This window comes from Sitodiplosis mosellana, unplaced genomic scaffold, assembly GCF_009176505.1.
Source record: "Sitodiplosis mosellana isolate CC-2019 unplaced genomic scaffold, AAFC_SMos_1.0 Smas_scaffold_1, whole genome shotgun sequence".
Lineage (NCBI taxonomy): Eukaryota > Metazoa > Arthropoda > Insecta > Diptera > Cecidomyiidae > Sitodiplosis > Sitodiplosis mosellana.
This window is the reverse complement of record NW_022595244.1, coordinates 21,772,925-21,787,630: the sequence shown is the minus strand read 5'-3', so window position 1 is coordinate 21,787,630 and position 14,706 is coordinate 21,772,925. Positions and strand designations below refer to the sequence as shown.

Genomic DNA, 14,706 nt, shown 5'->3' with positions numbered 1-14,706 from the left:
AATTAAAATTAACCCCGTGTCGGTTTCACTCTTTCTGCTTAAAATGTCTGAATAGAATGTTCCTACAAAAAATAGTAATAAAGAACATCCAAACTGAGTTTACTGCGAACAACATCTCTTTTACGTTAACAGCAATTCGTACACACGAACGAGTCAGTGTGACAGTTGGTGTGATCGAGACAAAGTTTGACAGCAAACAATTTGGTTGTGTCCGTTCAAATGTTCTTTCTTCTTCAATGTGAAGAATTCTTAGATTTTTTTCCACTCATTTTGATGTATTGTTTAATACATTACCGCTTACAGGGTTATTATATCTTCGATATCTTGCACGCGACTCGATTTTCAAAGGAATGATTCATGCGACTGTCCATATTCATCACATATTGTGAAATCTTTCCATAAAGTAAACTTCAGTATTTGCTACACATTGCGAAATAGTTTATTATAAATTGATTCGATTCCTACATCGCAGCTCAGTATAGTTTGAAACCTCCCACAGAAGGGATGGTAATTATTTCACACAGCACATCGCTAAACATGGATATATTCAATAACATTTCACATTGTCCGCCGAAACCACCGAATATTATGGTGCATGACTATTGGTCGAATGGTTTGGTCAATATTTGGATTTCCTCTTTGTTGGCCGCATTTATTGTGACATTTGGATCGATTCAATTTATTGGCTACTACAAATACGGAACACCGATCGTAGATTCAACGAAAATACCTTCATCAAAACTGTATTATTTGCAAATGTGTTTGCTAACATTGATACCATCACTATCAGCAATGAATCTATTCCCAGATCCACACTCTTATGGTTATACGGTAAATTTGGACTCAAGTTAATTAATACGGACAAAAATTTCATTGGTTTTTTATTTTAACATTATAACTGATCGAATATTATTTCCAATTCTAATTTTTAGATTTTCACTACAACATTGATGTGCCTTTCATTCCTTATCTCGATTTTACTCGTTCTGAAAGACCGATTTTATTCAATGCCATCTAATACCAAGCGAGGCCATGGCGTTGTTTTGCTTACATTTTGGTTGTTGATGGTTATCAATGAAACTGTGTCAATTTTTACATCGAAAAAGGGACAATGGCCAGCGCTAATGCCTCGCTACGTGTGCAGTTTGCTAGTTTTAGCTTTGGGCTTCTTAGCACCTGGCATCGCATCAAATCATAGTAATGACGACGCCTATTTCAAGGATGATGAATCTAAAGTAAAACGAACTTCTTTTTTAATCATTTGGAACATTTGCATTAAATTTTGTTTCTTTTTTTTATCTTTCCAACAGAAAACAGAACTCGTTTGGGCCGATGCATGGAAGAATATGCGAATGCTGTTGCCGTTTGTGTGGCCGAAAAGAGATCTAGATATTCAATTAAGGATTTTAATCTGTGTTCTCATACTTATTGTTGAACGTTTCATCACTCTACTAGTTCCAATCTTTAATCAGAGAATCGGTGAGTTACACACTTTGCATGCAATTAAATCCTTAATATATGTCATTTATCCACTTAACCGTCCAAGAATAACTCTTTTAAATTTCAGTTGACAGCCTTGGAGAAAAAGTATTTTGTTGGGATTTGATTTTGGTTTATGTTGGATTCAAATTTCTAAACGGTGGATTTCTCGAGAATATTCGTTACTATTTATGGTTGTACGTAGAACAATTTATGAATCGTGAAATTGAAGTGGAACTATTCTCAAGATTGCACCATTTGTCGTTGAGATGGCATTTGTCGCGAAAAACAGGCGAAGTGATAAAAGTTTTGGATAGAAGTGCCCAAAGCGCGACCGGCTTGATAACCTACGTTCTTTTCCGAATTGCTCCAGTTTTTACCGACATTTTCGCATCCATTGTTTTCTTATCGATCACTTTCAATTGGTATTTCGGTCTTATCGCCGTGGTTACTATGGCAATTTATATGTGTAAGTAATGTGATTCACAATTTCCGTCTATTGCTTGATGATAACCATATCAAATGTGATGTTATAATAATTTGAAACTATTCCAGGGTTAACGATTTTGGTGACGGAATGGGGAAAGAAGTATCAAAGACAAAAGAATTCTTCAATCCACGAACAAAAAACGCGCAGTGTTGATTCTCTATTGAACTTTGAAACCGTCAAGTATTATGGAGCCGAAAAGCATGAAGTGAACGTATTTCGTGAGGCGATTTCAAAGTATCAGAATGAAGCACGCAACGAAGATATGGTTTACAATGCACTGGATAGTATTCAAAATCTGATAATTTATAGCAGCTTGCTCATCGGATCACTTCTCTGTGGATATTTGGTTGCCCAAGCTGGCACACTCACTCCCGGGCAATACGTGTTGTTCGCATCGTACATCATTCAATTGTATGAACCCTTAAACTGGCTTAGCTCAATATACACGTGAGTAAACAATTCACCAGATAACAAATATTGAATACAATGAACAACTCCTTTGTAGTCAATAAAGAGCCGCGATGTGATACACAATAACAATAATATGATAAAATCATTTTTAGTCACATACGAAAGAGCTTAGAAGATATGGAAAAAATGTTCGATTTATTGAAAGAAGAACAAGAAGTAGTCGATGAACCAGCCGCAGTCGAACTACCCTCGGTTGAAGGAAAAGTCGAATTTACAAACGTTACATTTGGCTACACTCCAGATCGGATAATTTTGAAGAATGTTTCATTCACGGTTTTGCCAGGGAAAACCATCGCTCTTGTTGGTCCATCCGGCTCGGGAAAGAGTACAATCATTCGTCTTTTGTTCCGTTTCTATGACATTCACGGAGGAACCATTTGTATTGATGGACACAATATAAAAGATGTGCGGCAAGACTCATTGCGAAAGGCGATCGGTGTCGTTCCACAGGACACCGTTTTGTTCAACAATACTATCAAACATAACATAAAATACGGACGATTGAACGCGTCTGACGATGATGTGATTTCGGCTGCTAAAGCCGCCGATGTTCATGATAAGATTATGAATTTGACCGATAAATACGAAACAGACGTCGGAGAAAGAGGTCTGCGATTGAGCGGAGGCGAAAAACAAAGAGTCGCAATAGGTTTGTAAAATAGAGCATACGAAGAAAAAAGCGTCAAAATCATGAAATTTAAATTATAATGAAAAATTTGTGTATTTTTCAGCTCGGACAATTCTGAAAGCACCATCGATTGTGTTGTTGGACGAAGCAACAAGTGCATTAGACACACAGACTGAACGAAACATTCAAGCTGCTTTGGCTAAGGTGTGTGCGAATCGAACGACGATAATAGTGGCTCATCGACTATCCACAATCATACATGCAGACGAGATCCTTGTTTTGAAAGAAGGCGAAATCGTCGAACGTGGCCGACACGATTTATTATTGAACAGAAAGGGTAAGCATAAACTCTTGCCAACAAAAATTTATTTTAAAATCACGGTAACAAAAAGATCCGTTCTCTAAATCTCATAGGCATTTACGCAGACATGTGGAATAAGCAGCTTCAAAATGACGATACAGATATAACTAGCAATGTTAATTCACAAACCGCACAAAATCGTTGAAAATCAAGTGAAAATTTAGGAACAAATGAAATGCATTAGGCTTAGTAATTTATGAATTTATTAATTTATTTTTACTATTAAGTTAATTTTTTATCAATATTTTGTTATGGACCGATGATGAATCGAAGAAATGTGTTTTTAGAACAGAAATCTACTTTTCCTACGAAAAATCAATAAAAATGCATTGATTCAAGCGAAATTCAGAGTCTTTTCGCATTTTCATTGGGAATTCATATTAAAGTTTTACATTGGATTTAATATTAATTCAAAGGAATCCCATAATAAATGTGTCTAAATTTAACCGACCGACAAATGTGGAAAAAGTCTCATGTCGCAGGGTTGTATACCGTCTGACAGCGTTTCAGTGACATAACTCTACTAAATTGGATGAAACGTCAACCTGAATTCAATACAATATTTTTTGTGCTAGAAACATAAACAAAGGCCAAAAAAGGAAAAAAAAATAATAATGTGGAAATTATAGAAAAAAAATTGAAAATGTTTTCGGTGCCTGTATGGATTTCGCATTGTGCGTGTGTTAAAGCTGCGTAAAATTATCAAAAACAAATCATTACAACCATCGAATCAGGAAAATCTTTGTTCAGAGTTTTGTTTTGTACATTGTTTGTCACCGATTGGACATGTTAAAAGTTAAGCAATTTGTGCGAGAAAATACAGCACCGCACAAAATGGTACAGGAATTATCTGGTGTTACGTATATTTTGATCATTGGTGGTGGAGCATTGATGTTTGTGTTGCTATTCATCTTTGCCAAACGGCAAATTATGCGATTTGCAATTCGATCACGGCGCGGACCACACGTTCCAGTCGGCCATGATGCGACCAAATCAATTAAAAAAGAAATCGAACGTCGTCTTGATTGTATTCAACGGATTGCATATGAGCCACAGCTACTAGACGATGACACATCGTACATTTTACAACCCGATTCATCGCTGCCACCGTACTATTATCGCTTGAAAGCGGTTGATGACATCAAAATTCTGGAGAAAGAGATTGCTAGGCAGGACGGCAGCGTGCGACAACCACGCGACAGTCTCAGAGCATTTCTGTTAACAGCATTGGCCGCACCCATAGGATCCAGTCAACGGCTTATTCATCAGTTTTGTGATATGTACGAGCATGCACGCCATGACCCTAGCGAGTTTAGCAATGAAGAATACGAAGCGTATCGACGATTACTGCTGAAATTATTGGATGCGTAAGTATTCAACATGATATGCATTCATTGAATTTTTCCCATTTTAATTGTTCGTTTGTTTTTCAGAGCAAAATCATTGAAAACATTTTCGAGTAGCCGAAAATCATCACCAAGCCGTACACCGGTAAAGAAACAAACCAAAGTACAATCATTACTCGATCCATCACGTCTCAAACCACCACCAACACAAATCGGCAGCGGCGGAAATATGCTTAGCTCTAATTCACGCATCAATTATGGTCTTGGAATTCAAAATCAACGCGATTCACTCACAACCACTGGCCAATCCAGCGATCAAGAACAATCACCTCCGCAAAGCATTACGCTACACTTAGACGCAAACGAAATTATTACCGTTTCGCCAGATTCTAGTGTCATTTGATAAATAGATGTATCATAACGAATCGACTATTATTCCTACTACTAATATTACACTGATATTCCCTCGGAAACTTTCGATGTGCACTATTTTTTCTGCTTTCAAACAAATAAATGTGTACGGTCCGTAGTACAGCGAACAATGTTCTAATGTAACTGAAAATTCCAAATATATCACAATGTATGAATATAGACGCTTGCATTTTATTCCGTCAGGAAGTTTTGTAAAAAAAAAAATAGAAGAAAAAATTTGCGAAATTTTTTTTGAATCACTGAAACCAAAAGAAATTGATTTAGAACAAAAGTTCAATAAGAATAAACTAGAACTAAACTCGTTTCAAAGTAAAAATTTCTCCGCAAGAAACGACGAAAATCCGAATATTTTCACTCCGTACAGAATGTTGAATCATCCAACTTGAGCACATACAACAACAAAACACAGTGCGCACTAGCGAACGAAGCAGAGAGAAGGGAGACAAGCAATGAATACTCAATACTCACCGTACGTATTACACACAGTCTTCTGTTTTGTTCTACTCTGTTCTGCTTTGCTATACTGAGTTTGCACCGATTTTTTTCTTTCATGACTGCTTATAGTTCGCCAGCGCAACGTATGCGCGTAGTCGTTAAGTGCTCGGTCGAGACGATGCCTACTCATACTTACCTGGTGTAGAGGTTATTCGTGATCATCAAGGCGAATCCTCCGGAATGAGGCTCTTTCATTGCACTTTCGAAGGGGCTGAACTCTGCGATTAACTCTAATGCAGTTAACTCGTGCATACTATTTTTGGTAGCCGGGATTAGCGTTCGCGCTATCCCGAATTTATTCTGACACCATTTAAAATGAATAAAAGCAAATCTAGACAGAAACTCTGTTGTTTCGCCATGGATTTTGCATTTTCCGAGACAAACTCATGCAAAAAAATCAAATCAAACTCATTTTCATGTGATTTGAATTTTCTATTCATTTAATTCCTTTATTTAGAAAAAGAGAGATATGTATGCCTTAGGAGATAAATGAATTTCGAGATAGAATAGATACGATAAAATTAGGTGCATAGTACGAATATTTTTTTTGTTCAAGTAAATGAAATACGGAAATCAATATCAATTTCTGAATGCAATGTCAATTCGAATGAGACTTACAAATATATCGTGGATAATACGTGTATTTAGCAATGCGGCAGTGCTTAGAGCTAATAATGTTATGTATGATTGAGTTGATTCAAAAGACACGAAAAAAGATCTCTCTCTCTCTTTCTCTGAAAAACCGTTTATTGTTTTCGTGTTCATTCGTTGAAGACTTTCGTGAAGCGCTGTTGAATACATTGCGCTGATTGATCCAATACACTTTCAAACGAATAAATTATGCTGCTCCAGTACTTATAGAGCAGCCATAAGATCAATCCATAAAACAGAAACGAAACCAGTTTGTCTAGTAGATATAGCCGATGTAGAAGAACGCGTGCTTTCGGCAATGTTTCCGGCTTTTCTTTGAGCAGATAATAACGAGCGCCAAGAATATAGTTGCCAAGATAATCTATCCAGTTAATCTGAAATGATAAAGAAAATGGTGAATTTACATATGAGACTTTGCTTAAATCTAATTTCACAGAGAAGATTGCTTACTTCTTCAACGCTGAAATAGAAAATTTCTTGGTCTTTTAGAGACATATTTTCTTTCATACGTAGAAACTTCTCATTTTTAAATGTCCAGTTTTTCGTTGTGTAATATTGCAATACTTTCAGACCTTGTGAAATGCGGCGTTGAATACCAATCAAACTGGAATTGAATTTAAATTGGTTGATTGTTTTTTCTTCTAATTTTGGTAAAATACTTGTAAATAAAATCGTATTGCATACAATGGTTTTCTCCGCATCAACACCAAAAGGCCATCGATAAAATAAGCCGGCAAATAGTGGAAAAATATAACACAAAACAAGTGTTGCCAATAATTTGATTTGATTGAACCATCTGGGTACCATAAAGAGAAGCACAATGGGTTTTTATAAAAGAGTTCTCGTCCTTGTTCAACTGCTTGGCCCCATGTCAATTGCTTGTCGTGCGCCAAAGTCTAAAAGTGAACGTAAAATATGGTGAACTAACGAAATATTGTGCCGACGGACCGACCAATCGACATCGTATAGCTTACAATATTTCGAAAATCAACATCTTTTTTTTCCTGCTTCAATCCACGTTCCCATGCGGCTGTGATGATTGCATTCATCGCAACATCTACTGGCACAATATCGGCCGGAAAATCTGGGTTGCAATGCATCGACCGAACAACGCCTACAGCAAAACCATAAATTATTGATTCAATCATAAATAATGCAATTGAGAAAGTTTTTTTTTCTTCTTCTGCAATCATTACCGCGAGCAGCTCCAACCATTAGACCAGTTGGTCCATTCATGCCTTCAACCCAGCCAGGATATGGTTCTTTCCATGCGGCAGTAACTGTTGATTGAATATTAAATGAGCCGCAAAATTCAAAAGACTAACCGAATATTCATTACCAATCGATGGTCGTGCAATAACAATGGGAATTTTGCCAGCATAACTGTTCACCAAGTCTTCGGTGAGCGCTTTTGTGTAGGCATATGTGTTTGGTAGGCCCTTCAGCAATCTGTAAATTAAAATTTAACCGCTAACACACAAAAATGAAATGGTCAATAAGAATAATTGATTTACTTGGGTGTTAAGTACTCCAAAATGTCATTATCCAAGTTCTTGGTCATTGTAACAATGGCCAATGGGTCGTTTGGTGCTGCATAGGCACGTTCTTCCAACACATCTTCATTGCACTGGCAATAAGCGGTCGATACATGAGCAAACACTTTCAGTTGCTTCATTTCGACGGCCAATTTTAGCACACGATCCGTTCCCAAGGTGTTCATATTAACGGCTCCCGCAAGCTCTTGGTCAAAACGCACATTTGCAGCACAATGGAATGCCACGGTTGTTGTGTCGATAAGAAGTTTTCGATCACTTTCACTCATACCCAATCCATCGACCGAAACATCACCTTTGATTACAACAATTTTTCCCAATTGCTCTGGATTCACCTCACGAATTCGATCAAAAATCTACCGGAAAACCGAAAATGAATTCATTTTACGTGTTTGCATTCAAATTGTGGTGCACATACCATGTGATTTATGTAATCATCACGTCGTTGCTCGGGTTCAATGCCACGTTTTGTTCTCATTAATAAGTAGCATGTTTTGATTTCGGGACAGTCACGTAGCAATTTCTCCATCAAAACTTTTCCCATGAAACCTGTTGAGCCCGTCACAAAAAGCACTTGGCCACGGAACCAATTCGCAATACGCGATTCAGATACGGATTTCTCGTCCATTTTGTTACTGTTCGGTGATTGATTCTGTTCTTAAGAATAAAAATAACAAAAATGAAATGGATTATTTGGTTTTCTGCAGAAAATCACATTTTTAAATGTAAAATATGATACAAAAGAATATTCTTCTTGGGATTTTTCCAAAATTTAGTTTAAATAACATCAACTTTATCTTCTTTTTATTCAGAACAACAAAAAACCAGTTACGTGTTATCGAATTTAAGCCGGTTAGATTGCGCAAACGGTTTATCTATGCATTGACTAGTGGAAATTTCTCTTTTCATTGCACCATCGACTTTGTTTGTTTCGATTTCGATATTTCAACATTACAACTGATTTGCATTAGTTCCGAGCAACTGTTTTTTTCTTCTTGTTCATCACACATTCAAGCTACGAGGTTCAATGATCGCTGTGTGAAATAAAGCCAATCGATGGTAATTATATTTGGATGACGTCATTCGAACGCGCAAACCAATTGCATTGACCGGTTTTCGTTTTTCTTTTCATCCTAATCACTGCGGTCGTGTTGCGTGCAATCGGGCTAAGAATTGCTTTGTTTTAGTTTCTATTTTAAGAATGAGCAAAAATAGAGCCGACATGAATCAGCTACTGAATGATTGTTATCGTTTTAAAGTTTGCGGTTTTTCCATGCCACGTTCTTAACGATTGACTGCTTACACATTTCACGGTCACATTTACGCAATTGCCGTTGACGCTTGTGCGTGTTGTGTCACACAATACAGAATTGCGTGTGTTTTTCCACTCATTTTCAACTCTAACGTCTATAATAAAAATCGTAAAAGTGGCAGACAAGAAGCCGCATCAACAGTGGTGTCAATGATGTTCTTCGAACGTCGGCAATTTTTTTTCTATTTATAGTTCAGCGACAAAACTGCCGATTATAAATGAAGAGCATTAAGCACATATAGAAAATACTCGACCAAAACCGCAAAAATAATTGAGTAATGCGAAAATAACATATGAGACAGACCATGATTAAACCATACGGCAATGCACAGAGAAATTGATGATAAAATGTAAGTAAAACAAAATTGCGATTTCCTTATACAGCCACAACAACATGAAGAGCAGAAAAAAACGGTGGTAATAACATTGCATACAACCATCGTCGTCGTCGTCGTCGTCGTCGTTGTCGTTGTCGTTGTCAACAACGAACGATACGTTATGGAACATCAGTGATACTGTGCCAATGGAACGAATATTTCATGTAGTATCATGTAGTATTTTTGCATCATTTTGAAATTTTCCGCATTTTTTATCATGCTGCGATCGATAACCGCGCCGACGGTGAAGAGAAAAATACGTCTAGGAATGATTGGTGAGATTGGTTGTTTTTCACAGAATTGATTTCGACGTGAAACAAATAAATTCATTTGAAAATATATACTTCGGTCGTTAATCTTACGCTCAACGTTTGGTACGCATGATACAGCACATTTGTTAAAGGTCGTCCGTTTATTTAATCAATACTTTGGTTGAGTGATAAACGAAACTGTTTTTTTTTTTTTATAAATTCAAGGCATTTAAATAGAATTTAGCAGACGATTTTTTTAAAAATCATGTGAATGCTATTATATATAGATTCTATAATCACCATTTCCGAATTTAGATTACTGTGAACAAGTGGCATCTTTCGAAATATTTTCAATAATTTAAATAAAAATGAGTACACTTATTCAATGACCTAAAGTACTTTAGGTGGAAAAAAAAACCTCGAAAAAATATTCAAATTTTCAATAGTTTGATTGAATTTAGACGACCGCGTAAAGTGGTATCTCAATTGTTTGTTATTATTACAAAGCAAACAGTCGCAAATGTATTGCGAATATTTAAGAAGCACACCGGCACATATGCACCCAGAAAGTCTTTCGTTTTCGCCAAAACCGTTGCTTTCGTTTGACTAAATGGACGCGCGTTTACGTAAACCACTGCCATTGAAACGTGAAACGTTATGTTTGTGCTGTCTGGTGCAAATGTGCAGACAAAGAAAATGTAAACATTGCCAATTTTAAAAGCATCTAATATCAATGCGTCTACTGGCCGCGACACAGAAGCATGTGTATTGATTGTTTGATTCATCGCGTCTTTGTGCTCGTAAACCTCGCCGCTACGTTTTTAGTCATTTCAACAGTTTGAAAAATATTTGATGAACAAATATATACAAAAAGCGCGTCTGCAATTAATTTCCCAAAAATTATGTGCACACGGAAATAGGTTGAGTCTCGGCCGTTGAATGTGACATTGTTTTTCGTCTAACGAATTTGGTTTTTACAAATAGATCGATATCTTTCCTTCTTTGATAGTTGAGGTTCAATGGATGTTGTCTTTTTCTATTCACGATCAACTATACATGTAAAGTATCTCGATTGAATTGTTGAGTTCAATTATTTCTAAAACCACGTTTATGTTTTGTGCGATTGAATTCCGCTCGTTGACTAATTTGCATTCATCCACCGTATACGGTATTCTCAAGGCGAAAGTTATTATACACTACACAATTTTGTTTTTCGATTGAACTATCTAGCTATTTGTCAACGTTCACTTTTGATGCACGACTGAGTGCACGATCAAACAATCAAATACAGTTAGCTTTCGTTGAGCGAATTTGTTCTCCCTCAATCGGGGCACTTGCCATCTTTGTTTTGCAATCAAGTGCGTTTGTCAAACTTGACCTTTGTTCCCTATACGCATTCTATCATGCAGGTTGAACAGCACAAATTGCAAAGTTTGTCGCATACAAATCGGAGATTCTTTGTCTCTATTTAAACGGATAGGATTGAAATGACTTAGAACATGCGATATATTGATACTAGTCAAAGGTCATTCAAGTGATTTATTCAATTTTGCATTCAACGTTTTTTTTTTTTTCTTCTCTCTTCTCAATTTGAAAAACTAAACAAATTTGTTTTTTTCTTTCGCCGCAATCACAAAATCTAACGATTGGGGGCACAGTGGCGGTGCTCACTGACAGTAGAACATGAAAAACGTTCGCATATGGTCGATAAGAAAGTAACGAGAAGTATCTGTGTCTACTAAATTGCTAGCTATAATTCAACGGCATACTTGCGGTCGGTTTCACAAACGTGATTGAGCGTTGACAATGCGTCAAGTGAGTTTGTGATGAAATATCAGTCATGTTACCGATAATCAAGCCTGAACAGTAATTTTGCGATGCTTTTACATGAAATCAGTTTCGATTTCAAGGTAATTAAAATGGAAGCATATGTCACAAGATCAAATTGAAATAAAAAAAAATTAAAAAAAGACGAAACAAAAACAATATAAGTAAATAAATTTATTCAAGGGTGCAATCGAAGTGATACTTCTGTACCTTCACTCAATTCCAAAATGCAGTTATTGTGAAAAATGTAATTGGTCTTGGTGTTGTTGTTGTTGTTTAATTGTCTAAAATGGCATGAAATACAACTAAACCGTGAAACAAAGACTCATTTGAATGCAAGTATTATGATTAACAAATCAGAAATGATTCGACAGCAGAACAAGGCAATAAATTGAAAGTGAGAATTGGCAATACCTTTACGGCGAATTGATCATATCGGGTATGAAGCAGTAAAAAAACACTATCGTGTGGTCTTCTACAACGATCATTTGCCCAAGCAATTCGGTTTGTTCTTGTGTTCAAAAACCACTCAAAAAAATCTAGTATTAGGCAATCCGTTGCAATTTATCCACCTATTATGAATAATGATAATTGTCTGTATAAATGCCATTTATTTCAAATATTCTTTTTCGTTTTTTTACGCTCGCACTGTGTGATGAAATCTTTTGGAAAACGCGCTAATATGACATGGTGACTTTTCGTTCGTTCGGTCATTTATTATCGGAATTGCGCGCATACACTCGTTCACTTTGATTTTACGCTTTTTAATCGCGTGCATATTATAGATTGAATATTATTGAAGTGAACGACGCTAGAGAGCACTCAATGTGCGCGTCATCATGCCTATGTGAGATGCAAAAACGGATGGAAATGTGTGCAACCACTTATTTTCTCTCTGAAAATTATTGCTTTATACTCCAAACCCACTTGAAAGCGTGTAATGAAGAATAGTTTTAGTCAGCGAATTTTATGAGCACTATTGATCCAAATACTCCGCCATAAGCGGTTGTGATACAAAGGGATATGCGCGATTGTAATAAGTTCAATAATGCGTTGTCTTTTGACGATATGAATCAGCATGAAGTCAATTGCTTGACTTGTGTATGACCAAGAATGCAAAGGAAAGTTAAGAGATGATGTGCATTCATTTGGCTCCGTTTCGATTCGATCAGTTCAAGCAATTCTCGGCCGAAATGTTCGTCTACATTGCAAGACCTTGAAATGCAATAAAAACCCATTTTTTTCGTCGTAAATTATCGTTGTAAGAACTAATTTTTCCATATTTTCAGACGAAACAATTATTTCTCCTGATTCATGTTTCTCACTCTCGGCAATTTTAAATTGTTTTTCGAAGTAAACAATCTGAGGTCCCGATTCATGCGTCTACGACGGTGTGTGCAGTCATTACCTGGTAAAGATTTCATATCGACATCGCAGCGTAATGCACATAATTTATGCGACGAAATGCTTTTTTTTCTTCTTCTTACGTCTTGCATACAACAACACACCGTAAGCGCTAAGAAGACGCTTGCTGCTGATTTATCCTCATTTATCAAAATCTCGCCGATTTTTTCAATAAGTAATTTTAAATTATGCAGTCGCAATTTCTCTCTACTTCATTGAATTAAGCGCGCGCGGAACATACGTTACATTAAAAAAGCGGTAATTATTCAAAATTTAGCAATCGAACTGTGATCAAGTTGTAACATGGTTGGCCGAATTTCTCTTTAATTGTGCAATAATTTTGGTTTTTAATCGATACGCGACGACAGTTATATACGCATGTAGCATACGTGACATACGCGACGAGTGCTAAGAACCATTTACACCAGGCAATGCAACCTTTTATATTAAAATTTAAAATTGATGTGTATTTTTCTGTCGTTCATTACTTCGAATTTTTATTTTGTTTGTGCCAAATTGCTGAGTGCTGAGTGAGTGTAACGGTATCAATTGTATTTTCGACGTGAAACACCCAAATAATGTCATTTTGAATTAATGAGCGAGTAATTTAGTGCGAATTGTTGGGAATTTTTCAGTCAATCAGACTTTAATTGCGATGCAAATGTCAAATCACATTACATGACAAGAAAAACACTTTCCACTCACAATCAGAGAATATTTGTCTTGTATGCAATTGCTACTTGGCTGGTAGAGATAAATTCCCATGAACCATTTTCGAATAACATTAAGTTTGGTCATGATCGTTTCAAATGCATTAGAAATTGATTCGTGACGTTTTTCTTCTTATTTTGACATGAACATCAATTTAAAAAAAAAAGTTTTCTAAAATAAAATCGTATTTACGTCTAAGTAAACAATTATAAATTCTAACAACTTGTCCACAACACACACTGTGACTACATCTAATAATAAATTAACATAATTATAAATAGAAATTTATAACTCACATGTTACTTCTCTCAATCCGCACAATTGCAATATTAATGCAAAATATTCACTGGAATTAGATATTTATCGAAAAAAATAATATTTGAATTGGACCTAAACTCAAATCGAATGCACGAAATACTGTAGAATCCGTTGATTAATTGTAAAAAGAGCTGCTTCTAGCTACAAGCGTTGTCTATGCTGGAGAGTCACGAATCAACTGATCGTATGATTTAGTTGAGATACTTCATCGATAAAGAAAGACCGAAACGACCGTTTTGAGAAGAAAAATATTGTCGTTCCGGGTGTTATTGTTGTTCGCTCCGTCATCCCGTCCGACGGTTGATAGAGTGAGAATGCACACACGGTGTGGAAATAAAAAGCAAACTTACCTTCCAATATGTTGAACGTATGAGTCGGATCGAGTTGAGTGTATTTGTGTTCTGATTGTACGTTCAGTTTGTGGTTTGGAATACGCCAAGTTGATCGATGTTTGTACGCATTCAATCTTCACTTGAGCGAACCGATGTAATTCAAGCAGAATACTGTTTGTCGTATATACACTTGCCATGCTCATAATTATTATGATTAGGAAGTAAATCATCATAATTGGTTAATTAGTTCGCTCTGGGCGAATCACTT

At 36.3% G+C, this 14,706-nt stretch overlaps 3 protein-coding genes and 1 non-coding gene across 6 annotated transcripts; 3 read left to right on the top strand and 1 right to left on the bottom strand.

Moving 5' to 3' along the window:
- The first annotated feature begins 175 nt into the window (after positions 1-175).
- LOC129569234 (ATP-binding cassette sub-family B member 6-like) lies at positions 176-3,773 on the top strand. Its single transcript, XM_055447892.1, has 10 exons — positions 176-238; positions 304-403; positions 473-831; positions 933-1,235; positions 1,311-1,479; positions 1,568-1,948; positions 2,035-2,416; positions 2,533-3,089; positions 3,172-3,405; positions 3,483-3,773. Exons 3-10 carry the CDS (start codon positions 505-507, stop codon positions 3,572-3,574), a joined length of 2,445 nt encoding a protein of 814 aa, XP_055303867.1. The 5' UTR covers positions 176-238; positions 304-403; positions 473-504; the 3' UTR covers positions 3,575-3,773.
- A 170-nt stretch (positions 3,774-3,943) lies between these two features.
- On the top strand, positions 3,944-5,366 carry LOC129569278 (protein C1orf43 homolog). Its single transcript, XM_055448004.1, has 2 exons — positions 3,944-4,796; positions 4,863-5,366. Exons 1-2 carry the CDS (start codon positions 4,216-4,218, stop codon positions 5,176-5,178), a joined length of 897 nt encoding a protein of 298 aa, XP_055303979.1. The 5' UTR covers positions 3,944-4,215; the 3' UTR covers positions 5,179-5,366.
- A 464-nt stretch (positions 5,367-5,830) lies between these two features.
- Positions 5,831-5,995, top strand: LOC129564732 (U1 spliceosomal RNA). The gene has a single exon (XR_008687549.1). It is a non-coding gene; the product is annotated as a U1 spliceosomal RNA (small nuclear RNA).
- A 118-nt stretch (positions 5,996-6,113) lies between these two features.
- LOC129569260 (putative fatty acyl-CoA reductase CG5065) lies at positions 6,114-14,304 on the bottom strand. 3 transcript variants are annotated; one of them, XM_055447949.1, is made up of 9 exons: positions 14,085-14,304; positions 8,325-8,563; positions 7,868-8,262; positions 7,693-7,802; positions 7,550-7,633; positions 7,328-7,467; positions 7,038-7,249; positions 6,804-6,957; positions 6,114-6,727 (listed from the first exon to the last, which is right to left on the bottom strand). In XM_055447949.1, the coding sequence occupies exons 2-9, from the start codon at positions 8,532-8,534 to the stop codon at positions 6,464-6,466; spliced, it is 1,569 nt and encodes a 522-aa protein (XP_055303924.1). In that variant the 5' UTR covers positions 8,535-8,563; positions 14,085-14,304; the 3' UTR covers positions 6,114-6,463. The 3 variants fall into 3 exon arrangements, with proteins under 3 accessions (XP_055303924.1, XP_055303934.1, XP_055303916.1); XM_055447959.1 differs by having other exon boundaries at positions 8,325-8,558; XM_055447941.1 differs by lacking the exon at positions 14,085-14,304 and adding an exon at positions 8,739-11,824 and having other exon boundaries at positions 8,325-8,558.
- Positions 14,305-14,706: the final 402 nt, after the last annotated feature.